A 27118-nucleotide genomic window follows, 5' to 3' on the forward strand; every position below is an offset into this window, starting at 1 on the left:
CCTCTTGGGTTCGGGGCATGAGGGATGGTGGGTTCTTTGCATTTCATACTTCCCTGGACCATTTCTTTCCCTTCTACATGCGCTTAAATCCATGTCAGCCATCTAAACTGCACCGGGTGTTCGAGGGAGGGGGGTCCCTTCGCCCCGCTCCCTTCCTGCTCTGCTCCTGGACCTGCGAGGATGCCAGTGTGCATGTACGGGAATTCGACACTGGCCTCTTCATTGCATTTAAAATGAGGATTATTAAATTGTGCCTCTCCTCCCTCCTGCCCACCCATGTTGTGAGCCAGGCTGAAGGACGAGCATTAGAAAAGTTGCGGTGATGATGACGCAAGGAAGGCCGCCTTGTTCTGCCACAACTATATATAAATTATGCAGCTTCTCTTGCAAGCAGGGCAGGGCCGAGTGGCATCTGGGCAGAGCGAGGCTAGGAATATGAGTGGTGAATGAGCTCCACCTGGGCTGCAGGAGTAAAAGTGTCACATTAAAATGTCTTACGTATTTGTCAAGCCGGTCCCAGCTTCCTCCTTGCGCATCTTGTGAACTCTATTACAGTAGGCTTCTACAGATTCAATGGTGACCTGGATACAATGGTGAACTCAGTGTAACTAGCCAGTGGTTGCCAAAGGTGAATGCACAGAAGTGTGACTGACATACTGCCCTAAAACGTAAAGGTTGGCCGATATGGCAGTCGCCTGGCGAGTAGAAGGTTGAGTACCCTTGAGATAGATGAAGCTGCGAGAAAAGGGCACTAAAGACACATCAGATAGGAAGAGGAACCAGAAGAACAAGACTGCAGAGGAGGACATTTGCCTTAAAATGGAGGACAGATCAGTTTATAAACACTGAACACATCGAAGGGGCATCTGGAGATTTTATGCACACAAATATTCTCAAATATACTATCTAACAACCAACTCCTCATCCCCATGTCTCTCTCTTCTTCTGCTGCTCTCTCAGCCTTTCTCTCAGCTCAGCGTGCGTTGTGCTTTGAAGTCACCACTCTGACAAGTCAACCCTGATGTATTATTCAAGAAGACTGTCGCACAGTATCCCTCTTCTCTCTTCTTCACAGTTATTCTCTTGCTATCTCTTTCTCCATCTCTCTCCTTAATTCTTTTGTTCTCATAAAATAATATATGAATGCATGAACTTAGATAAAGATCCAAGCAGGAACTGAGCACAGCTATTGTGCTGTTTTTACAGGATGAATGGGCCTGATTGCTCAAGAGTGTCTGTGTTTCTTAAAAATTGTGTTGTGAGACTATCACCTCAAAGTGTTAGGTGTGTATTAAAGACCGTATGAAATGTTTTCTTTCCTGTGCTGATGTATTTCCTATTAAAACAGGAATTACAGTGGGACATATTGAAGGGATCATCCGCTTTTTGTTTGCAAAGTTGAAAACTTGCTAGTCAATGGCAGATGATATTAGGGGGAGGGACATTCTCTTTCTAGAGAACATTTGATTGGATTAGAAATCTGTGTAGAACAGGATGTCATCAATATTTTTGGTCCATTTTCCCAGCTGGAAAAAAGATTAGGATACCAAAGTCTACAATCAAAAGTCAAAGTTTTATATATATACTCAATATGTCAACAGTTGTCCAATTTGTGTCACATTTTTGTTTCTTCCCAAAAAATGTAGGAGAAGAAATCAAGTTAATGCTTTAATGAATAATGGTGACATTCATTAAAGAAATATTCAGGGTTCAAAAAGTTGAGCTTAGTTAATTGCATTTGTGGCATAATGTTGACTACCACACAAATGTATTTGGACTCGTCCCTGCTTTTCTTTAAAAAAGCAAAAATAGAGTTTACAGTGAGGCACTTACAATGAAAGAGAATGGGGCTATTTTTGGAGAGTTTAAAGGAAGAAATGTGAAGTTTTTAATTTTATAAATGCACTTATATGAATTGTTTAAATCGTTGTGTTTACATTCATTTTACGGATTTAGGGTTTACAACATTAAGTCATCATGGCAACGAAGTTGTCAAATTGGACATAATTTCACACAGAAAGGTTAGTAAGCAATTTTATCACACTAAATCTATGTTAACATGCATATTATTTACGTCTTGTGGCTATACTTTTTGAAACAGTGTGTTAACGTTTACAGATTTTCCCTATTCAATTCCATTTTAAGTGCCTCACTGTAACCCTTTTTTTGTGCTTTTCTTTAAGAAAAGCAGGGACAAGTAAAAATATAATTTGTGTCCGTTATCAACATTATGTCACAAATGCTGTCACTTGAGCTTACTAACTTGTATTGAACCCAGAATATTTCATGAAGTTTTCAGAGCTATGAAAGAGTTCTAAGCACAGCAATTTTCATCTGATGACTTCAGAGCTAATAGACATGGACTAAAAACCACAAAACTCCAATTTTGATTTCATGGGGTCTTTAAAAGTCAACGCTGTCAGTTTACATGAGTCTAATAGTGTATTAGTCAGGCAGCAGTGTTTTAAGACTATATGAGTGTGTCCATGAGCGTTGGTATCACGCAGCGGGTGTGGGTGTGTGTGTATGTGTGTGCATGACTGTTGCTCCCTGGAACAGGGTCTCATTCTCACTCCAATGATTGTTCTGGCATGTCTCCTTAAAGCAGACAGATATGTCATAACTGAGCATTTCAGAGAGAGAGAGGAGGAAGACGAGAGAGTGAATTCAACAGGCCTGTCAACAGAGGTCACGATCACTCCAAACTGACAGACACTGACTCTCCTCTCCTCTCCTCTCCTCTCCTCTCCTCTCCTCTCCTCTCCTCTCCTCTTGTCTCATCTCATCTCGTCTCTTCTCTTCTCTTCTCCTAGTTACTAAGCTACCGTGTCTCTTTTCTCTCTGGCGTGAATACTTCTTCCTGCTGCCAGATTTCTACTCTGTCCCAGAACAGTCAGAATGCCACACGTGTGCCAGCCAGTCAGCCAGCCAGAGACACAGACAGAGACACCGTGTATGTGGGAAAGAGAGGAACAAAGACTCAGCAGATGGATAGACAAACAGAAAAGGTGGAATAAAGAGAGAAAGGGATATTGAGAAGGCAAAAGAATGGCACTCAAGATGAGAAAACGCACAGGTGATGGTACTGTGTTGAACAAACAACATAAGACACTCCACCCACACACATTTACCCACCCACCCAAACACAAGCACGCACACAATGACACTTGAGTCAGATCAGAAGCAATGACATCTCGACTTGAGATGGGGTGGACAAGTTTAGGGGTCAAGGGTGAAGGGGAGGTGGTGGGTTTTTAACCCTAAATGTCTGAGATTGAAAAGTAGACAGGCACCTCTTACGTTTATGCGCGCTTGGTACTCGGCGCTACCGGCCGAGTTGCGTGCGGCGCAGCGGTACACGCCCCCGTCGCGGATCTGCGGGTTGGTGACGTTGACATGCGAGACCGTGGAACCGTCGGAGAGCGTGTACTGGCTGGCCCGGTGCGCCGAGTCCCGCGCTACCGGCTCATCGTCCAGCGTCCAGGTGACGGTGGGCGGAGGGGCGCCTTTGGCTGCGCACATGAGGGAGAAGGGCTCACCAGGGGCTACCACGCGCTCACTGAAGGAAGAGACAATGCGTGGGGTGCCGTCTGAGAAGAAAGGGAGAGGAAAGAGAAAGGAAATTCAGAAGCAAACTTTGGAAGGTACATTGCTCAAATGTCACTTCACACTAAGTAACTAAAGTTTTCAAGAACGAGTGACAAGTGCTGAATATTATGAACTGAAATATTCAGCTTTTTTTTTTTAAATATTAAAAATATTAACCATGACACCATGAAACCATGGTCAAACCAGGTATAACATGATAAAGGATCACGCAATGTTTAATGGTTTTAATGGTTAATGGTTAAGCAATGGATTTAATATCTGAAGGTCACCAAGTTTCTTTCTAGTATGCATTTCTTCCAACTGTACCATGAAGCAGGTCGCATGAACTTGACCATTACACTCCCATTGGTAGTCACTGGCTGGCAAGTTCTCAGGTGTGCTCAAATTTTGCATTGCCAAAAGTCTTGTTGTGCCACTTAAAATCGCCAACTCGCATTGAAAATTTGTAATGTTCAGTCTCTTTTGACCACAAATTTATATTGGTGCGTTTTTGTCCTAACCACAACAAGACATATTGTCACTTCCTTGATATCTATTTCTGTCATGATTCGTGACATCACATTGGTCCAATGTGAAATATGTTCTGATTGGCTGTTATACTGTCACTTTGCGTAGCATTTTTGTTTAAAAAAATACAAATAAAATCTTCCTGGAATTTTGCCGTGTCACACCTGATTAGGCCATGGTGTCTGATTACTTTCTGTAAAGCCGCTTTTTATTATGAAAACCACTACAACTTGTCCAAATCTCCAACAGAAGGAGCTATAGTAGAAACATTATAGAAGCGTTTAGAATAGTTAGAATCAGATGTATTAATCAGCCCCAGCCCGGCTTTATATAATCATCCACTCTTCCTCTACTCACCCTCCAGAAGTATGATGGAGAAGTCCTGGGCTGTCTGACCCTTGCGGGTGGCGAAGCACTGATATGCCCCTGAGTGTCTTTTCTGGGCAGCTGTGATGAAGAGGGTCTCGTTGTGGGACCCCTGGATGGAGAAGTGCTGGTCAGGCACAATGGGTTCTGTGTTGCGGAACCAGGAGACTGTGAAGTGGGGTGAGCCCTGCACAGCACATGACAGGATCACTGTGCTGCTGATACCTGTTTTTAGGTTCTTGGGAGATAGTGTAACTCTCAGAGGCTCTATGGAGAGAAAAAAGAGAAAAAGAGTTGATTATGAAAGTCTGAAAGTAATTTTTAACACTGTTGGAAAAAAAAGATAGATACAGACAGACAGGAAGTTATCTCTGTATTTTGCTGTGTTCAGCTTTCGTTCTACCCTGACCAGTCCCCAGTCCCTGTCGCTGAAAAACACCCCTACAGCATGATGCTAACACCATCATGCTTCACCGTTGGGATGGTATTGCGCAGGTGATGAACAGTGCCTGATTTCCTCCAGACATGATGTTTGGAATTGAGGCTAAACAGTTAATTTCATCAGACCAGATAATCTTGTGTCTCACAGTCTGAGAGTCCTTTAGATGCATTTTTTAAAATTGCAAGTGGGCTTTCATGTGTCTTGTACTTTGGAGAGGCTTCCGTCTGGCCACTCTGGCATAAAGACCAGATCAGTGGAGTGTTGCAGTGATGGTTGTCCTTATTCAAGTTTTTCCCATCTCCACACATGATCTCTGTAGCTTAACCAGAGTGACCATCAGGTTCTTGGTCACCTCTCTTACCAAGGCCCTTCTCCTCCAATTGCTCAGTCTGGCCGGGTGGCCAGCTCTAGGAAGAATCCTGGTTGTTCCAAACTTCTTCCATTTAAGAATTATGGAGGCCACTGTGCTCTTGGGAACATTCAATGCAGCCAGACTTTCTTTGAACCTTCCCTAGATCTGAGCATCGACACCATACAGTCTCTGAGCTCTGCAGGCAGTTCCTTTGACCTCATGGCCTGGTTTTTGCTCTGATATGCATTTTCAGCTGTGAGACCTTATATAGACAGATGTGTGCCTTTAGAAATAATGTCCAATCAACTGAATTCGCCACAGGTTGACTCCAAAGTGTAGAAATATCTCAAAGATAATCCAGAGAAAATGAATGCACATGAGCTAAATTTGAAGTGTTATAGCAAAGGGTCTGAATACTTATGTCAATGTGATATTTCAGTTTTTCGTTTTTAATAAAATATCAAAAATATGTTTTTTGCTTTTTAATTATGGGGTATGGAGGGTAGATTGATGTGAATGTTTCAAAAGCATTTTAGCATAAGGCTGCAACACAACAAAATGTGAAAAAAATGAAGGAGTCTGAATACTTTCTAAATGCACTGTAGATAGACAGACATACAGTCAGACAGACAGAGAGTAGACAGACAGATAGACAGACAGACAGATAGATAGACAGACAGTAGATAGATGACAGACAGATAGACAGATAGATAGATAGATAGATAGATAGATAGATAGATAGATAGATAGATAGATGATATATATATATATATATATATATATATATATATATATATATATATATATATATATATATATATATATGAGCCAGAGAGAAAATGTCAGTAAGCAATAAGGCAGCTGGTGTTATGTTCTGAAGGCACATGTGTGTGTGTCTGGGCATGCATGTGTGTGTGTGTGCCCTCCTCCCTACCATCCTGTCAGAATCTGTGTGAGCACACCGTTCTGATGTGCCCACCGGCTAAAAATCCAAATGTCCACTCCACCTTCCCTGCCTCGACTCCCTCCTTTCTTAACATTAAGACTCTAGCCAATTGTTTCCCACTTGTCTTAGGCCCCTCCCCTACCCACTCAAATACACATTTACTACTGGTTGAAAAAGAGAGTCAGACTGGAGAAGCCAGAAGAGTCTCCCTGCCCTCTCAGATCACTTTCTGTGTAAGGCAGCAAAAAAGTGGCAGAGGTCTTCCAGTGTGCCAGCACCACTTAAATACACAAGTGCTTCTTTCTCACTCTCTAGTCCTGTCTGACTTTCTGTTCGGTACTCCATTCAATATCTGCCTCTTTTAAACAGTTACACAGGAGATCTGGAGCATTAGAGTGGCCCATAATCCTGGTTTTGGCCCTAATTTACCTGAAACCTCATTCCAATGTATGTATTCCAAGACTTTGTAAGATATGGAGGATGTTTAGAAAGTGGCTACAGACAGTAAGCATTAACGCTACAAAGCTAGTACAGGATCTTAGGTTTCACTTAAAAATACTGGTGTGACTAAACAGCTGAAGTATGCCCAAAAGCCCTCTAAGACCAGCAAATAGAGTGGCCTGACCAGGCTGGGCAACCAGCTAAAACCAGCAAAACATCTTAGGCTAATTTAAGATATTATTTTTCAGAAGGGTTCCCTAACCAACATTGTTACAGTATTTAGACATCATCATTCATTCCCTCCAATCTCTCCTCTTTTCTCTCCTTTCTCCTTACCGATGACGTTCAGGTGTCCCGTGACCTCTTTGGAGCCAAAGCTATTGGTGACTTCACAGATATAGTTTCCCGAGTCTTCCAGGTGAAGGTCACTGATTGTAAGACCGGTCAGTCGCCGTGTCCAGCGGGAGTCAGCGGGCAACGGCCTCCCATCTTTGAGCCAGCGAATGGTGGGGTTGGGGTAACCGGAGGCGATGCAGGGCAGCTCTATGCTGCGGCCCACCTGCACCTCCCCTGACTGGAAACTGTCCATCACAGAAGGCGTGGATTCAGTGGGGTCTGAGGACAGAGAGAATGAGAAAGCTTTTATAGATTGACCAGAAAAATTCAAGCAGTCTTATCATTACTAGTAATTCACCAATTAATTGGTCACTTTGTATTTTCGTATTGGACGATAACTTTGCCCATTATGCCAATTAAATAAATAGTTCATCCAAAAATTTTATTCTCTCATTTACTCACCCTCATGCCATCTTAGATGTGTATGACTTTCTTTTTTTTTGAAGAACACAAATAAATATTTTAAGAAGAGTATGTCAGCGCTGTAGGTTCATAAAATGCAAGTAAAGGATGGCCAGAACTTTGTAGCTCCAAAAAACACATAAAGGCAGCACAAAAGTCGTCAGTATGATTTTATGAGTTTTTTTTTACTGTAAATATCCACCTTTGACCAGCCCTGACCAGTAGATGGCGTTATGCAAGACAAATGTGGAAGTCAATGTAAAAATGGAGATTTACAGTAAAAAAGGACTTCAATACTGATCTGTTACGCACCCACACTTATCATAACACTTCTGAATACATGGATTTAACCACTGGAGTCATATGGATTACTTTTATGCTGTCTTAATGTGTTTTTTGGTGCTTCAAAGTTATGGTCACATTTAATGGCCCAGCAGAGCTGAGATATTCTTCACAGAAAAAAAAAATCTTTCTTTGTGTTCTGCAGAACAAAGAAAGTTATTCATATCTAAATTGGCACGAGGGTGAGCAAATTACTATAAATTAGATTTTTCCAGTATAGAGAGATTTTTTAAATAGAAATGGCAGTTGCTCCTTTGGTCAATTTCCAAATCTACCGAAAACGTTCTTGATGGATTTTAGTACATATATATATATATATATATATATATATATATATATATAGTACATTTTGAGAAATTATAGTATAAAATCAGTTTTAATTTGATCAATTTTGTATACATACTGTATAATATACTGTCATTAAATTGTCTATTATATTTATCAGCATTGTAAAACTAATATCGGTCAACCACCAATCATGGCAAATCAAAATGTATTGATTAAAAAAATAAAAAATATGAAAGCATACATCAATTTTCTGAACCCAAAATTCTCCTCCCCCGTTCAAAATGATGAAGCTGCAAAAAAAGCCCCTAAGCATTGTTACTCATTTCCAATTAAACAAGGTCAGCCAATAATAAGAGTATATTTATACAGAGGCTTTTTAAACGTAAAGTAGCAAAAACAACACGTTCAATAATGATTAGAGAGAATTTCTGATTGTGTTTGGTGCAATAAATCTTGACTAACATTATAAGTGGACTAATGGGTAAAATGGTATGATAAAAATGAATGATATGATACTCTTTAAACAGACATATTAACATAGCTGACGCTGCTATTAACAGAGGAACTGATCTGAACAAAGATACATGGTGTAAATGGCTGGTGGGACTGTCCAATATGACACATATCTAAATTTTAAATGACACAAATGTGGATCTTTATATTATTTCTCAAAGAAAAACATCCAAGGCAGCAACAAATCCAATTATAAAAATTATATTTAATGCACTAGGATCGACAAATATAACAACAATGTGGCAACCTTCCAATAAACCCACACAAACATTCACGCTCACCTAGCACAGAGAGACGAGCTCCATTGCTCTGCCTGGTTTCTCCACTGTATTTGTGCTTAGTGATGCAGCGGTAGGTAGAGAGGGCATCCTCTTTCTGAACATCAGATATGTAGAGGGCCCCATACGATGTCAGGAAAAACCTATTACCTGAAAACAGAGGAGAATATGTAAACATACAGAGATACAAAAAAGTAAAGGGCTAGGGCATTTAACCCACATCATAAAATATTTGAATGCCATTGCATTAGAACAAAATATAAAACGAATGACATTTATTACAAAAAGACATTTTAAATGATAAAGTATTAGATATAATGTTGAAGACAAAAATTATTTGAACACATTGGGGAACATCTCCTCAGTTAATATAATAAACTTCATCTATGGTTACTCTGCTAAGACACCTGTTCAGGCTTTTGTGGTTCTTATAGGTAAAGAAACACATTCACTGAGATGCAGATCATCCAGAAACATGTATCCAGTCACTGCATATCAAAACAAACACACATACACATATAGGTAGATACACATGCACCAGAGTGTATATGTAGTTAGACATGCACAAGTTCTTTGATGGAAACAGCAAATAATGCATTACGGACTAAGAAAACGAGTGTGTTTGAGAGCAGAGGTGGGTAGTAACACGCCACATTTACTCCGTTACATTTACTTGAGTAACTTTTTTTGGGGAAAAAACTTTTAGAGTAGATTTAAAAGTGGGTACTTTTCACTCTCACTCAAGTACATTTTTAATGAAAATTATTTATTTTACTTTATTCCAATTCCTGTCGTTACATTACTGGGCTTAATTTTAATTAATGTGTAATTTACTGAGAGATTATTGAATGTGACTTTTACACCAGCAGATGTTCTATTAACTGTATAAATCCATGTAAACATCCACGTTAATTGTTAAATGCCTTTCGCTTGGCTGAATGTGTAATTGACAACAGGAGCGTGGACAGACAGCATTTCTGCACATGGTGACCTACGCAGGCTGCGTACTCTGCATTTAGAGAGCAGCGGTACTGTGTAGAGAACTAATGATCTAAATTATTTAGATACTGAAAACTGTAACTACACTGAGCTAACAACTAAAAGCTATAAAACAGTGAAAGTAGGCATTAATAAAACATGATCTTGTTTTGGTTTATATTTCAGCATTATATATAATGTCCCTGTGGGACATTGTTCATGTTTTTATTTATGGTCTGATTATTTTACAATAATTACTAGTAAGATTTCCAAACCTTTCTTCTTATTGACAAATTCATCCAGATCTGACAAGAGCCCTTAATGAGATAGTTCACCCAAAAATGAACTATCCCTTTAAAGTGATAGCTCAGCCATAATTTATTATTCTCTCATCATTTCCCTACCCTCATGTTGTTCGAAACCCATGTGACCTACTGTATTCTGTGGAACACAAAAGATGTTAGACAGAATGTTAGGGACTGACACTCTCAGTCACCATTCACTTTCAGAATATGAAAAAAAAAATCACTGGAAGTAAATGGTGACTCCTTATTGTGTTGCATGGAAGAAAGAAAGTCATACAGGTTTGGAACAAAATGATGGTGAATGATGACAGAATTTACATTACTACAACTACTACTTCTACTACTACTACTAATAATAATAATGCTGTAGTACATGTTAAATGTGTATTATGTAATGGAATACACAGGAGTTAACATCCATTATGTCATTTGTGAAAGTAACAAGTTACTCACTACTTGAGTACTCTTTTAATTGGATACTTGGTCTGGCTTAAGTAATTATATATGCTGGTACTTTACTTCTACTTGAGTAATTATTTTTTTAAGTAATCATACACACTCTACCCACTTATGTTTGAGAGTGTGTTAATATTTGATGTGTATGTTATTGTAACAGAGTATTACTGTCATATTCATTTCTCATCAGTGAGGTCTGACTCCACTTTGATTTATCTTTCTCCATGAAGGCTGTATATTATATCTCAGCATATATCCAGAAGTGGGTTTGTGCACAAAAAAGAGCCTGTGTGTGTATTAATGTGTGTGTCTTTCATGAAAGATAACAACATTAATGCACATTATTTAAAAAGTAAGTGTCCCTCAGTTTATTTAAAACTTTTGTTTCACAGTAATATACTTACAATGGAAGTCTATGAAGCAAGTAATTCTCAAAGGTTTAAAAGAAGTCTCCAGAAACGTGCTGCTCGTTGTAACAAGCAATAGTGAGAAACCCAAAAGCAGTGGAATAGTTCAAAGGATATATTTACAATAAATGTGTACAGTCAATGTGGATGTCGAGGAATAGATTTGTGGAACCCTCCTTTGAAGCTTAGTGAGGTGCAGAACAACACCCAGCAGGGTATGGCGATCTAGCTCCCGAAACGCGGGCAAAAATGAGTGGGGGAACTGCTTCCGTGGTCCTGAGCCTAGGCAAAGAAGGAGAAATAGCCTCCATGGCCGTGAGCACAGGCAGGGAAAGGGAAATGGCCTCTGTGGTCATGGGCACAGATAGTGACAGGGAAACGACCTCAGTGGTTGTAGGCACTGGCAGCAGCAGGGGAATGGCTTCCCAGGCTGTGGGCACTGGCAATGGCAGGGGAATGGCCTTAGTGACCATTGACACTGGCAGCGGCAGACAAACAGCCTCTATGGACGTGGATGGAGTCAGCGACTGAGGAGCAGGTGCCTGGCTCCTCCTCCGCCTCTTCCTGATGGTAATAGGTTGATCACACTCTAGCAGGGCCAGATAGAACACTCGGCAGAGCTCCATGGTGAATGCTAAGAACGATGCACAACAAGCAGGTCCATTGTCCCACATGGTGGTTCCCCAATCAGCAGACCTTCTGGTGAGGAGCAGAATGACGTGAGCCACCTTCATTCTCTCCAACAGGAAAGCAGAGGGCTGTGACGTGAAGAACAAGAAACACTGTGAAAGGAATGCTCCACAGGAATCAGCCTCACCTGAATATGGGGCTGGAAGGGGAATATAGGTTTCTGAGTGTCCAGAAAGATAGGGAACCGCAGGAGATGGTGAAGATGTTTCCTGAGAGGGGCCAGCATCGGGGAGTAGGCGGAGCTGTTGCACAACAGAGGTGATCTCCGTTAGCTGCGAAGCCATCATCTCCAGGGCCCCAGTTAGATGCAGATATTTGATCATGCTGACGTCCCAGCAAAGGTCTCAGATGATATAGGTTGGAGCAAAGAGTGGATTCCTCCGCTGGGTTCATGCTTGGCTGAATTGTTTTGTGATGAGCGATAACGAGACAAACAGACCCAAATGCAGAGGAACAGTTCAAAGGATTTATTTACAATAAATGTGAACAGTCACTGTGGATGCTGAGGAAAAGATTTTTGGAAACCTCTATTGAAGCTTAGTGAGGTGCAGAATGACAGGCAGCAGCTCATGACGCATGGGTAAAAAATAGGTATCCTCCGTGAAAACCCAGCTGACATGCAGCAAACTGGAAGGGAACCACACACCCGACACACAGGCAAACCAACAGATACACAAGACAGAACCAACTAGGCAGAGAGAGTAAGGTTAGTTACTTCACACCAAACAACAATCTAGTGAGACATTTAGTCAATACTGAACTACATTTAACATTAAAACAGTCAATCCGGCAAATGACATGACACACAAGGGGATTAATAAAGGCATGAATAAAAAATGGGCAGGTGCCACTCGCAGTGGAAAGTTGGCATGATCAGAGTTCCCATGGAAACAATCAGGGTTCCCATAGAAATGCTGATTCTGCACGCCAGCGACACCTGTAACACATAAGGGCGAAAATGTCAACATATTTGGATCAAATCAAACAGTAACTGTCCGGATCCTGGCACAGACCAAAAATGAACCAGACAGGAAGTCAGAATCCAGACAACATGCACAGACATGAAACTCAAGACAGACAGGGAATGTTGATGCCACAGTCCTCATCAGAATAAAACCCAACCTGACAAGGTGAGAGGACCGTGATATCACCGGAAAGCGCAAGGCTGTAACTCGTTTACAGCGGTCACTAACAACTGGACCCCTGCGCTCACACAAAAAACGTACATGAAACACGAGACAGACAGAGGAGGACAATGCCACAATCCTCGTCAGACAGAAACCCAACCTGACAAGTTGACAGGACCGTGACAGCTCGTATTTTTGTTCTTACATTACACAGTTCTTTCATACTAAAATGTTCTGTACACTTACTTTATGTAGTTCTTCTGTACAAAAAAAGGGTCAGGGTTCGGAGAAAATCATTAGCTCACTAAAAAACAAAAGAAATCAATGGAAAGTCCCAGCCACAAAAGAAAAACTAACATGTGTATGTGAGTGTGAGTCTGTCTATATTAGGACACACTTACACATTCATAACTCACTCAACAAGACACAACAACATTCCTATAGAAACCAGGATTACCCTGTGGGAAGAGCAATGCTCTATGTGTGTGTGTGTGTGTGTGTGTGTGTGTGTGTGTGTGTGTGTTTGTGAAGGATGGCGATCGATGCGTTTTATAGCTCAAGAGCTTCATCCAAAGCAGATTTATGAAAGCGGAGAGGACAGGCTTGACTCGACAGCCCACACACACACTCCATCACTATAACAAGCAGCTCACTCACACACACACACACACACACACACACACACTCACACACAGATAGTAGCTGTTACAAAGACAATGGTTGAAACAAAGATAAATTCAGTATGCGCCTGTGTTAATGTCATGGTCATGTGATAAGACAATAAAATGAAGTAGGTTCACACAGCAATTGTGTGTGTGTGTGTGTCTGTGGGGGGGAATGCCTGATTAAATATACTGTTGAATGAATATTTGCACGACAGTTAAGCCCGACCACACATATGTGTAAGAGTGTGTGGGTATTGTTGTCACGCTGAGTGCTAGGCCTGGCAAACTGTAATTTAAGAGTCGGCCCTCATGCTCCAACCTGCGCATTAAGCCTTACAGGATAATATGCACTTGGTGACTTTAACCCCCTACAACATCAGCGCAGAGCTGTCACAACATTTCACCCAGAGCAAGAGACCGGGGAGGGAATGAGAGAGGGGATTGTAACAGAAGTCAATGAGTGGTTTTGGTTTAATCGCAGTCATTGCAATCTGTCTCATTGTGAAGACTGGTGAATTAAACATCAGTGACCAGTGATACAAGCTCTCATTCTTTCTTTCAGTAACTCTCTTTCAGTCTTTTTTTTGTAATCCATTAAACAAAGAGGCAGAAGTGAAATGTCAAAGGAACTGAAAATTCTGTATCATTTACTCAGACTCACTTAGTTTCAAATCAGTATGACTTTCTATCTGCGGTGAAACGCAATAGGAGACATTTTGTGGATTTTGTTTACACTGTTCTTTTCCACACAATGAAAATGAATAGGGACTAGAGCTGTAAAGCTCCAAAAAAGACATAAGAGCACCATAAATATACAATCAATATGACTCATGTGCTCTATTCTAAGTCTTCTGAAGCCACATGAAAGATTTCTGCAAGGAACAGACTGACATTTATGTAAAAAAAATAGCTCTCAAATTACATTCGTGTTTGCATATTTTCAAACTTGACATGTCATGGTCGGTCATGACAAACATTGAAGGAAATTGTATTGGGAAATGAAGTGAGCAAGATTTAAACTCTCATTACCCGCAAGTGCTCTAACCGCCAGGTCAAGACTCTGATCTGTTACTTGCTTTTAAATACATTGGAGTGTATGTTTGTGTGTGTGTGTGTGTGTTTTGTGTGTGTGTGTCTGTGTGTGTGTGTGTGTGTGTGCATGTGTGTGTGTGTGTGTGTGTGTGTGTGTGTGTGTGTGTGTGTGTGTGTGTGTGTATTCGGCTGAGTGAGAGAGACTGTACAAGAAACATTTGACTACACAGAAGTGATCCGTTGGGTGTACAGAATTGAACACTGAAAGTGATTGATTAAAAGAGAGCTGGACAGAAAGAAAGAGAGATACAGAGGAGTATCTCTAATATGTACATATTAGTCCCGTGTCTCTATGCGATCAGTTCTGTTTGGGAGTGCAGATCAATTCTTGTCTAGTCTTCCTTCGCCTTGAGGTGTGTGTGTGTGTGTGTGTGTGTGTCCGAAGGATTAGAGGGGGGCAAGTTAGGTCTGTCTAAATCAAGGGCACAACCACAGAAACAAACACAATGTTTCTGTGGTAGTGCTGGAGTGTGTACAGTGGGCAGCCTGGGGCATCATGTCAGACTGAGAGAGAAGAAAAAAAAATGTGGAATTGGATTTATGTGTGGAGCATGGCAAACTTCCAGTTACATCTCACTCTGCACAGACTCCCAAAGGCCACAGGAACGAACACACACACACACACACACACACACACACACACACACGGGTTGTTGTGGGACTATCCTTATGAGGACTCTACATAGACATAATGATTTTTATACTGTACAAACTATAGATTTTATCCCCTAACCCTACCCCTAAACCTAACCCTCACAAAAAGACGTTCTGCATTCATACATTTAAAAAAACATAATTTAGTATGATTTTTAAGTGATTTGAATTATAGGGACACTAGAAATAGCCTCATAAACCACATTTGTAGCATAATACCCTTGTAATTACCAGTTTGTAACCTAAAAAAAAGTCCTCGTAAACCACCCAAACACACACACACACACACACACACACACACACACACACACACACACACACACACACACACACACACACACACACACACACAAAGACAAGAGATGTTTCTACACATGTTTGAGTGTGTTTTTTATTTTGTTATGGGATGTCATCAGGCCAACTCTCTCTCTCTCTCTCTCTCTCTCTCTCTCTCTCTCTGTCTCTCTCTCTCTCTTAGCCCTGGACAAAAATATGTTAGCTGTGAAAATCTGATCTTAAAATAAAATCTGCCCAGAAGTAAAGCTGCCATTTTTCTGCCATCATTATCACTGCAATCAGTATTTTTATATTAAATATTTTTACATTCTTAAAACAAGATACATTTGATTTGGAATTACATGAGATATTACATAAGATGATGAATCTTGTTTTCAGATAAATAAAACAAACATAAAAAACAAGAATAATTTTTTACTATGTTTTCCAGTACAAATATTTAGGCATCATTAAACTAGACAAATTTACTTAATTCATTAAATATCTCTTTTTAATTTAATTTAATTCATTAATTATTATTAATTAATGAATTAAATTCATTAAAATACATTTTGAGAAATGTAACAAAATTAATGAGATTTCATTGTAGGAGAAAAAATGCCAGTGGGATAAGAAAAGTACATTTAAATGAATGGAAAACAAGTACATTTTCCTTAAAGGAATATTCCGGGTTCAATACAAGTAAAGCTCAATCGACAGCATTTGTGGCATAATAATGATTACCACAAAAATTATTTTGGCTTGCCCCTCCTTTTCTTCCCCCCCAAAAATAAAAAAATAAATACAAAATTCACTTCCATTGTAAGTGCCTCACTGTAAACTAGATTTTTGCATTTATTTTAAAGAAAAGTATGGACGATTCAAAAGAACTTTTCTGGTAATCAACATTATGCTAAAAACGCTGTTGATTGAGATTAACTTGTATAAACCAGAAGTTTCTTTCAACGAATTCTCAAGTAAAAATATTTAGTTTTTGCTTCAAACAAAAATGCTCAGTAGGAAAATTATTTTTGCAGTTTATAAACAGTAAGGTGAACTTACTCTCAATATTATGGAAAATAAAACAGACTCTGAAAAAGGGGCGGAGTCTGACAGGATGACAACAGACAGTGAGAGAGGAAGACGATGCATTTGATATGTAAGACATATGCTAAATATAATGAATAAGAATGACCAAAAAAGAAAAAGAGGCAATTGGAAGGGGAACACATGATGAGAGAATGATGGAGATTGGAAAAGAGAGGAAGACAGAAACCGAATAAAGAGGGGTGTGGGCTGAGGCTGTTGTTGAATTTACTCTTGGAGCTCCCATGCAAATCATGGCGCCGCTGCAATGCTAACGAGGACCGGGTTTCAAACTGTTTGGCCCATTACTTATTAATGCTCTGCGTCTCTCCCCCTCCCTCTTTCCCTCTCTCCCTCGCTATTCTCGCTCCACTTTTCTCTCTCTCTCTCTCTCTCTCTCTCTCTCTCTCGCTGTTGCTAGGGCCCCTGCGCTCACGTGACATGGGTTAGGGGGCGCTGCGGTGGCATGTGCAAAATCGGAGCGAGAGGAAGAGGGAGGGATGTAAATGGAAGGGATGCTAACACTCATTTATTCGTTAAGCCACAAACGGGCTACCAGGGCACGCACGGAGAGTCTGGCACATGGAGAAGCAGGCCAGCGGGGGCCTGGGTTGGCTGCGGGCAAGAATCAGCGCCATTTCAGAGCGGAATACCGTTAACGAAGGACAGCAGACAAAAATCAAGTGAGCTAAAAGCGTAAGCGAGAGAGGGGGGATCAAAGATTAAAACAATGTCACCAAGTGAGGGAAGACAGTTGGCGATGGGAAAGAGTTAGAGAGATGAAGCGATAAAGAACACTATTGTCGAGTTTTTTCACCCAAATAGTGGTGCACATATACACACTTCTCTGCTTGTTTTGTAAGCAATATTCAACCAAATCTTCCATTGCGCAATTGGCCGTACCAGAGAAGACTCTACTGTTTCCACTCAGCTTGCCTTGTCTTACAACAAAACACTATACACCTACACTTCACACACACCTTAGACACTTATTCTGAAGGTAGTTCTTCGGTAATAATGTCAAGTTTAGTTATAAAATGAGTTTTATAAAGTGGATAGTACCAATGCTGATTGGTCAGTACGGTGCAAAACAGCTATGCTATAACAAACTATATAGTAAAAGCTATGATATTAAATACCTGTTCACCTAGCAACTGTATATATCACTCTGCCAAAGGACAAAGTATATTTCAGTTTTCTGCATGCCGGCACTTCTTGCACACAGTAAACGTGGCACAAATTTTGTCATCAGCATAATGCGGGTGGACTGTCCGTTTGCAGCCAAGCTTTTCGAGCTATAAAGGCCAAAGCATACTTAGGTTAACCGTGTGCCAGTACATCGCGCATAGCACATGTGATGCAAATTTGTCATCAGCAAAGTGCGCGCAGACTGTCTGTGTGCAGCCTAGTTTTTCCAACTAATAACGCTGTGTTTAAACAAACAAATAGTAATAGTTACAACATGAAATACCTGTTTACCTAGCAACTGCATATAGCACTCCGCCACACCCATTGCTTTTCCAACTATTAAGGCAAAAGTATATGTGGCAGGGCGGAGGGCGGGTCCAGTTCTTGATTCCACACACACGGCCCCTAATTAGGCTGATGAAGCCCGAGAGGGATAAAGGTGACTGGAGAAGGCAGTGCGACAGAGAAAGAGAGTTACGTGCAGCTGCCCGACACCTGTGTGTGTATTTGTCTTTTTGGTTATGATTATCATTAAATTATCATTTATATTGTCAAGCCTGTTCTCGCCTCCTCCTTTCCATTGAACTGTGTTACACTGGTGCCGAAACCCGGGAAGGAGGAGGGATGTGCCGTAGTAGAGTCCTCGCCACTACCATCCATCACAACGGAGCAGCCGCAGCCATCTAAGAGTGGAGGAATTGCCTGCGACCGTGAGGTGGGGAGGGGCTCCTAACCGACCGCCTGGAACTGTCAGGGCCACTGCCAGGGGTGGAGGAGACCCCTACCAGCCACTGTAATGCGGTGGGGTCTGAGACTGCTGAACGCGAGGTGGGGAGGGGCTCCTAACCGACCGCCTGGAACTGTCAGGACCGCTGTCAGGTGTGAGGGAGTTCCCTTCTGTCCACTGAACGAGGCGGGGCGTTTCGTCCGCCAGGGGCTGGAGGACTGCCTCCGATCCACCTGGGCAGGCACAGCCGTTGTCCGCTAGAGGGTGGAGGAGTGTCCGAGGACCATGCTACGGCGTATTGGAGAACCGGTGAGTTATTTTTTCTTCTCTCTCTCTCTCCCGCTCTGCATTGGCCTTTTCCCTCTCTTTTTAAATATTAGTGTTTTCATTTGGTACCGTAGCCGTTACAGCATACAAATACCGTTTCCCTCCCCTTGTCCCTCCAGGTTCCAGGTAGATGGTTTGGGGGGGTGTACATCATGCCAGGGGCATGAGAGAACAAGGGAGGAATGTGGCAGGCCGGAGGTTGAGGGCGGGTCGTGATTCCGCTCCCCCGGCCCCTAAATAGGCTGATGAAGCCAGAGAGGTATAAAGGCGACCGGAGATGGCAGTGTGACAAAGAGAGAAAGAGTTATGGGCAGCTGCCCGACACCTGTGTGTGTATTTGTATTTTTGGTTACGTTTATCATTAAATTATCATTTATATTGTCAAGCCAGTTCTCGCCTCCTCCTTTCCATTGAACTATGTTGCAGTATATTTGTACACTGTGCATGTGATGCAAACTTCCTCATCCGCACAGTACACACAAACTGTCTGCATCTTCACATGTCATGTGCCTTGAGTTGACTGTGTTAAAAGAGTATCACAATTCAGTATCAGTTTAAGGTCAATAGAGTGTATTTTGAAGGGCTTAGTGCTAAACCGTGTAGGAGACAGCACAGCACGGCAAAAAAACGAAGTATATCCTTGAACCTTTGCTTACATGTCAGAGACAATATCTTCTTGTGGAACGATGACACAAATTTAATTTGTTTAATACAGCAACTTTTTAATGAAACTTTGTGCCCATTTTTTATGTTGTAACCTTATAATGTAGGTAATAAGGCACTTTATGGCATGCTATAGTTCACAGCTGACATGGTTCCAAGCATTCGACTGCATGTCATGCCAAACAACGACCTTTAGAATTGACTTTATTCATAATATAACACGGCCTCTTGTACGCTTTAACTGTCACTACAGAGAACAATTATCTTTCTTTGAAAAAAGTCTTCTAGTGAGTACAATACATATTCTTGTGCTTTTTTCATTTTGTACTGACCTTAGTTCAAAGGACCCAAACAACAAGATGGTTGTGATGGTCTACCTATCGGTAGAGAAAATGAGAAATACAGTTAGCTAGCAGGCACGGATGGAGAAGGAAGCATCTTCTACCTATGCACCACACTTTTCTTGTGCCTTTCCCTGTATCTACCTTTTCTCTTCAGTGCTGTCACTCTTTCATTCCCACCCACTCTTGTTCAACTTTACCTCATGTTCTATGCTTACTGGTTCAAGCTGTTCTCCAGATTTCTGTCTCCATTCTGCAACCTCATTCACATCTGTGTGGGTGATCAATACCTCACTCACTCCAGTCATCCCATATAAGTTGTCCCACATTCTCTGTCCTGACAATGTGCATGTGTGAGGGGCCAGGGGCCACACGGAAATCATTCTTCAGAAAGCAGAAAAGGCGATTGAGGTTTCAATGGTAGTTTTTAGGGGTTCTGAAGTGAAAGGTGACTTGACAGAGTCTGTGGTGACTGACCTGAGTATAATGTTCTCTATTAAAGGGGAAGTTCACCCAAACATTTAAATTATCTCATCATTTACTCACCCTCATGCCATTCCATATGTGTGTGTGTGTATGTGTATGTGTTCAGCAGAGCATAAACAAAGATTTTTTTGAAAGAAATCTAAGCTCTGTAGGTCCATACAATACAAGTGAATGGTGATCAGACCTTTGCAGCTGTGACTTTCAGTTGTAAAAGTCAAGTGGAGATTTAGGGTAAAAAAGGGAGTTACATTTTGATCTGTTTCTCACCCACACCTCTTATAGCATTTCTGAAAATATGGATTTAACCACTGAATACTAATGGATTACTTTTATGTTTTCTTTATGTGATTTTTGTCATTCACATCTGGGATGGCTTGAGGGTGAGAACATTATGAGAGAATTAAAATGTTTGGGTGAACTATCCTTTTAATACATGAAATTTCCTTGGGTTAAATAAAACATGGTTCAAACACTCAGGAGTGTTATCTCAGTCTCTTATACACATACAGTACATTCTAAAGAGTCCTTAAATTATACTGTTCTCTCTACTGATAACATACAGATAAAACTCTTTCAGACAAGTTTTTTTACAATGGTGGGTGAATTAAAAAAAATTAACTGGCCTTCAATATTTCTTAGAAACCATGCAACTGTTCTTTGCATAATCTTTATTTTTACATTATATTGCTGTCCTGTTGACAATGGGTTTATTTAGCTGTTTGTTTCTCATATTTCCATTTTGGTGGCTCATTGCAAGATAAATTCAAAATTTGTTTCCAAAGTATGCTTGATACCAACATGGTAAATTTTGCAACAAGGGATCACCAAAGCCAATTTATTTTCTCACACTGGGGCTTGGTGAGAGTTAATCTTTGGACTCTGTTTACAGATCCAACTTGTGTTTTAATGTAAAAAAAAAAATAAAAATCTTTATTATATTAGATGAAATACTAAGATATGCTCTTGAATTCACTTTCTGAGAATCAAAAAGGTCAAAATGTCAAGTAAAGAGCCAGCTGTCCTCATGTTATGCACACATGCTAGTATTCATCCAAGTGCGTACTCTGTACTGACCTGCCCTTATGACAGGACACAGAGGGCAGGAATAAAACATTTCTGAGTGGGGAGAGTTCAGCTATAAACATGTGTTCCTCTGGCCACAACATGTGTGTGAGTTTGTATGTTTGTGTGTGTGTAGGATAAAGATTCCATCATCATTGCATAGTCAAGGTCAAAGTAGAGTTGCCCTGTTAAACTTAATTTGCTTTATTTTGATATTCAAGCTTTAAACACATACATAATATACACGTATACACACCCAACATCAAAGAGTGTCTAAATAATTTTGAATGCATGTGTCTGGCTGGCTGGCTGCGGGTGGGGTTACCCATCTAATTGCATTTTGGTGACTTACAAATTGCACCATAACCCACAAATGTGTCTTCAGTCTGATTCATGAGCCATAAAAGCCACTTTGACTGGAATTAGAGAATGGGTGGGCGCAGGATATGGAGAACTGTGCAAATGTGTGTGTGCATAAGTGTATATGTGTGTTTGTGTGTGTCACCTTTGGAGGGGACAAAATGTGTATAGTACAAAAAAAATTCAGCACCACGGACAGCATGAGGGCACATCGATTACAACTTCAGAACCAACAAAAGCCAGCTAGAGTTTAGCACCACGGACAGCTCCATCACAATTCATTTTGCATAGAAACATGTACGGAGGTACAATGCTACAAAAACATCTTGTTCCAAACACAACACGGTATGCAGTCAGTGCTAACCTCACCATGCCACATCATGTTACACCAGGCCGCGGAGATACCCAAAGGGTTGCCGTGGATATGCACAGAGCAATAAAATAGTAATGTGACATATGGTACATGGCCGCAAAACCCAGCCCAGAAACAGAGAAACAAACACTCATCTACTACAGAGGACAAAAAAAAAAAAAACACAAAATCATACAGCAAGAAGAAGGATGGAAAAGGGAGGTACCATTAAAGAGTGTGTGAAGAATGATCAAATTAAAAGTGTCGGATGGATGGATGGATGGATGGATGGATGGATGGATGGATGGATGGATGGATCTATCTATCTATCTATCTATCTATCTATCTATCTATCTATCTATCTATCTATCTATCTATCTATCTATCTATCTATCTATCTATCTATCTATCTATCTATCTATCTATCTATCTATCTATCTACATCTGTCATCTATCTATCTATCTATCTATCTATCTATCTATCTATCTATCTATCTATCTATCTATCTATCTATCTATCTATCTGTCTGTCTGTCTGTCTGTCTGTCTGTCTGTCTGTCTGTCTGTCTGTCTGTCTGTCTATCTATCTATCTATCTATCTATCTATCTTAAAGATGCATAGATGGATGGATGGAAGGATCCATCTATCCGTCCGATCTATCTATCTATCTATCTATCTATCTATCTATCTATCTATCTATCTATCTATCTATCTATCTATCTATCTATCTATCTATCTATCTTAAAGATGCATAGATGGATGATGGAAGGATCCATCTATCCGTCCGATCTATCTATCTATCTATCTATCTATCTATCTATCTATCTATCTATCTATCTATCTATCTATCTATCTATCTATCTATCTATCTATCTATCTATCTACATCTGTCCATATCTATCTATCTATCTACATCTGTCCATATCTATCTATCTATCTATCTATCTATCTATCTATCTATCTATCTATCTATCTATCTATCTATCTATCTATCTATCTATCTATCTATCTATCTACATCTGTCCATATCTATCTATCTATCTATCTATCTATCTATCTATCTATCTATCTATCTATCTATCTATCTATCTATCTATCTATCTATCTATCTATCTATCTATCTATCTATCTATCTACCTAGCTAAAAGATGTACCTTCCCACACACAAATCCACAAACATGCACAATTACCACATCGGAGTTCAGCCATAATACAAAATTAATCGACATTTGCTCACAGTGTGCAATGTGTCTGTGGAGGAAGTAATTAAGATTGAACTGTTATAAAACACCCATCCTCCTCAATCTTAAGGCCTCACTGAATGCTATATTAACTGCACAATCTGACTGGGGTATGAATGGAAATGAACAGAGCTTTTCTGGAATCAATACCACTCTCAACCTCTCACCACCACCATCATTTCTTTTCTTCTTTTTTTTTTTTTGTTAACTGCAAAAAAATTACTCAGCACCTGACAATAGCACATCGACACCCTCGACAATAGCCACTCATTCCTTCATTGCCTCCCCCTCTCTCTGCACACTTATGAATGACTGATACCTTTCCTTTATTTCAGCTCTATTCACATTGAAAGCAGACAGAACAGGCTGACTGAAGTGTCTGGTAATAATAGAAGCATATTTTGATAAAGGATTCATGACACCTCAGAGGCTCTCAATGACAATGCAAACGTCATGTTGGTGTTGGGAGATGCTGACATGAGACGGGGAAGATGTTATTTGAATAATGAATGAATAATACAATTGATGATTCACAGCATACAGAGCTATTCCATTAATGTGGATAGCATAATGCAGATCATTTGGAAGAATTTGATGAAAAGTTCATATTGAACTCTTTGACATTTGTTTGCAGACTTTGGTTTACTGGCAAATCTGAAATTGTTGGGATCTCTTCTGAAAGTCGCATTGGAGATTACAGTTCTTTATTTCTTAGGAGAAAAATCAGAGCAGCAGGAGGCCAGAGACAGTATAAATGAGGAGGACATGAACCACTGGTAGAAAACTTGGTAGAGGAGGTAGAGTAGATGTAATGTGTAATGAAGGGCAGTTGGAATGAAAGTCCCGCCTTGAAGTTAAAATCACCAATCATCAAAAATACAGTCTTTAAGCATAATTTGAGCTAATGCAGCTAATTTATGATGCAGTTGTTGACAGACTTTATTGCTGATTTTAAATATATTATTGAAATGCAATCTACACAAACAGTTTTGTAAAATTCAGTTGTACTTGTATGCCTATAAACACAACAGCGCCCGTCACTTATTCAGCCGTCATGGTTCCCAGAGTATTTTTCCCCATTAATTTCTTTTTCCAAAGTGAGTTTATAAAAGTACTTAATAGAAGAGTTCTAAGCCATGAACCAAACCAACAAGCCTAAATCACAACATTAGAAACTTTGATTTGAGGCAAAAAAGTATTGATTCTAATTATATAATTAATATATTTAAATTATATTGCAAAGTATTCTGATATATAAAAATGTATACGTAGTTTAAGAATGTAGGGAGACCCAAAATTGCGTCATTCACAGTGCATCATGGAAGTAGGCGGTCACTGCTGAGCTCTTTTGCCTCGATTCTCTGATTGGTGAATTTCTTCCCTTCAGGTTCATGGGTAGTGTAGTTCTTAACCTGGAATTCCACTATTAAACATGGTGGCTTTAACATAAGCAGATACCATTGATTAACAACCTCTGAGCTCACAGTAGGTCTTTCTTTAAAGGCTTACAAATTGTCATTAAAAATATGTTCCCCTTTTGAAAAAGCGTATGGAATTTTCACTTCAGGGAAAAAAAGTTGCCTGGGGTGTCTCTAAAATTGCCTTAAAGCAAATTTGACTAGAGACAAAAGTTTCCATTAGTTTTCTATTTATTTGTAGAATCAATTAAGAAAACGTATTTGTGATATTTCTTTCCTACAGTATGTGAGAAGTTTAGTCATCTTTTGTTTTCATCCGAACCCTTCTCATGTCCCTACAATCTTCCACCTCTTGACCCTTTACTTGCATTCTTTATTTTCCACCACACCCTTCCTGCATACCTTCTCTCTCTCTCTCTCTCTCTCTCTCTCTCTCTCTCTCTCTCTCTCTCTCTCTCTCTCTCTCTCTCTCTCTCTCTCTCTCTCTCTCTCTGTGTGCAGCGGTTGTAGGAGTGTGGGTTTGTGGAGGACTAATATGCTCATTAAAAAGGAATGCTTCACCGTCAAATGCCAGCTGCAGCTATTTTCCCCTCCTCCCTCTTCCCTCTCTTTATCCATTTCCTACAGTGAGAAATTGTGATGCCCAGGTTCACCCTCAACTGCTGTTTGTGTCTGGAAAAAAATATGGTTAACATATATATACAGTAAATAAAAATGGAAATATATGGGAGGAAGCAGCAAGAAGGATAAATTATTTTTCCTTTCCCTTCAGTTTCCATCCTTCCCTCTCTGGCTCTGCCAGTGCTGGTTAAAGCCTCTCAGCAGCCTAATTAGAATGGCCATAAATATTCAAGGGGTGCAATTTGAAAGAAGGGATTGAGAGAAGAAAGGGAGGGAGGACTGAACAGGAAGAACACAAGTGGTGGAAGTAGATGCCAAAAAGACTAAAGCAGGAAGAAGAGAGAGAAAATGAGGGTAAAAAAATGACAAATAGAATATAATAGAAATAAATGTGCAATGTGCTGAACACCAAGCAAAATTTTTTTTTGTTAGGCATAACTCAGTTGAGCTCTCAGTTGTTTCATTAGGATAAATAAGTATCAACTTTGTCTCAAATGTTTTCCCTTAAATTCTTAAAAGAAAGAGAGAGAGAGAGAGAGAGAGAGAGAGAGAGAGAGAGAGAGAGAGAGAGAAACTAAACTAGCCCCTGTTCATATTATTCTGCTTCCATGTTGTAACATTCTCAAACACACACACATGGAAAAGAGGTTGTCAACATCCAAACGCATTTGCAATCCTTTTCCGAGTCTCCTTGTTTAATAATTAAGGCTCATTGATAATTGATGCAGACACGGGCCTTAAGAAGGAAAAATGAGGAATCCATATCTAATATACATCACCAAAGAAAACTCACACTACAAAACATGAGTAGATTATCTGCAGTCTAGAGGAAAAAGAGCAAACCAGACAAGCGCACAAGACAAATCTCTGTTTGCTGCTAAAAATCTGACCTGAACATCTATAATTAATAAGCCAACCTGCCCTGTTGAACTAAAGACAGGGGGATGAATCTGTACCTTGAGATGACTGATGTAAACATTGACTTGCATCTGTAGGCTGCAGAAAGCAATATAGAAACACACACATACACACACTCTGGCCATTCCCACACAAATCAATACAGAGTCTCGCCAAGGAAAGTTTGGCCTGCCTGATTCCTACACTGAGAGAACAGAGCCAAAACATCACTCACAGAGAACTGCACGACTTCCTCAGTTTTTGTCTTTCTTAGGTTTAAGTGCTCTGATTAGTTTTTTCATTTGATACAACATTTAAAGGAATAGATCACCCAAAAATGATAATTCTCTCATCATTTACTCACCCTTATGCCATCTCAAACTCATATGACTTTCCTCTGCGGAGCACAAACGAAGAGAGATGTGTAATGCGTTTATGTCCATATAATGTAAGTCAATGGGGTCCAAAACTTTCAAGCTACAAAAAGGACATAAAGGCAGCATAAAAGTACTCTAAGTGACTCAAGTGGTTTAAGCCAAGTGTTATGAAAATATACAATCGCTTTTTGGTAAGAAACAGACCAAAATTGAAGCCCTGCACACACGCAAGTGCGAGGATGTGTGAGTGAGCTTCTCTCATGAACACAGTAAGGAGACTGCTGATGGCAAGATTTATGGTGAAAAAGGACGCATCCAAAAACCGTATCTCTTCAGAGGGCAGGGGTTAAACCACTGTCATATGGATTGTTTTAATGCTTGCTTCATGTGATTTTTGAGCTTGAAAGTTTTTGACCCCACTGTCTTGTGTTGTCTGGAC

At 40.2% G+C, this 27118-nt stretch overlaps 1 protein-coding gene across 1 annotated transcript in view; it reads right to left on the minus strand.

Moving 5' to 3' along the window:
* LOC127632067 (cell adhesion molecule DSCAML1-like) overlaps positions 1 to 27118 on the minus strand; it is a 175145-nt gene that overhangs the window by 55790 nt on the left and 92237 nt on the right. The window contains exons 4-7 of the mRNA XM_052110544.1: positions 8886 to 9032; positions 7000 to 7278; positions 4474 to 4749; positions 3294 to 3590 (exon numbers count right to left, since the gene is read on the minus strand). Of these exons, the coding sequence (XP_051966504.1) occupies positions 3294 to 3590; positions 4474 to 4749; positions 7000 to 7278; positions 8886 to 9032 (999 nt within the window). The remainder of the gene's footprint in view (positions 1 to 3293; positions 3591 to 4473; positions 4750 to 6999; positions 7279 to 8885; positions 9033 to 27118) is intronic.

Source organism: Xyrauchen texanus, chromosome 38 (genome assembly GCF_025860055.1).
Source record: "Xyrauchen texanus isolate HMW12.3.18 chromosome 38, RBS_HiC_50CHRs, whole genome shotgun sequence".
Lineage (NCBI taxonomy): Eukaryota > Metazoa > Chordata > Actinopteri > Cypriniformes > Catostomidae > Xyrauchen > Xyrauchen texanus.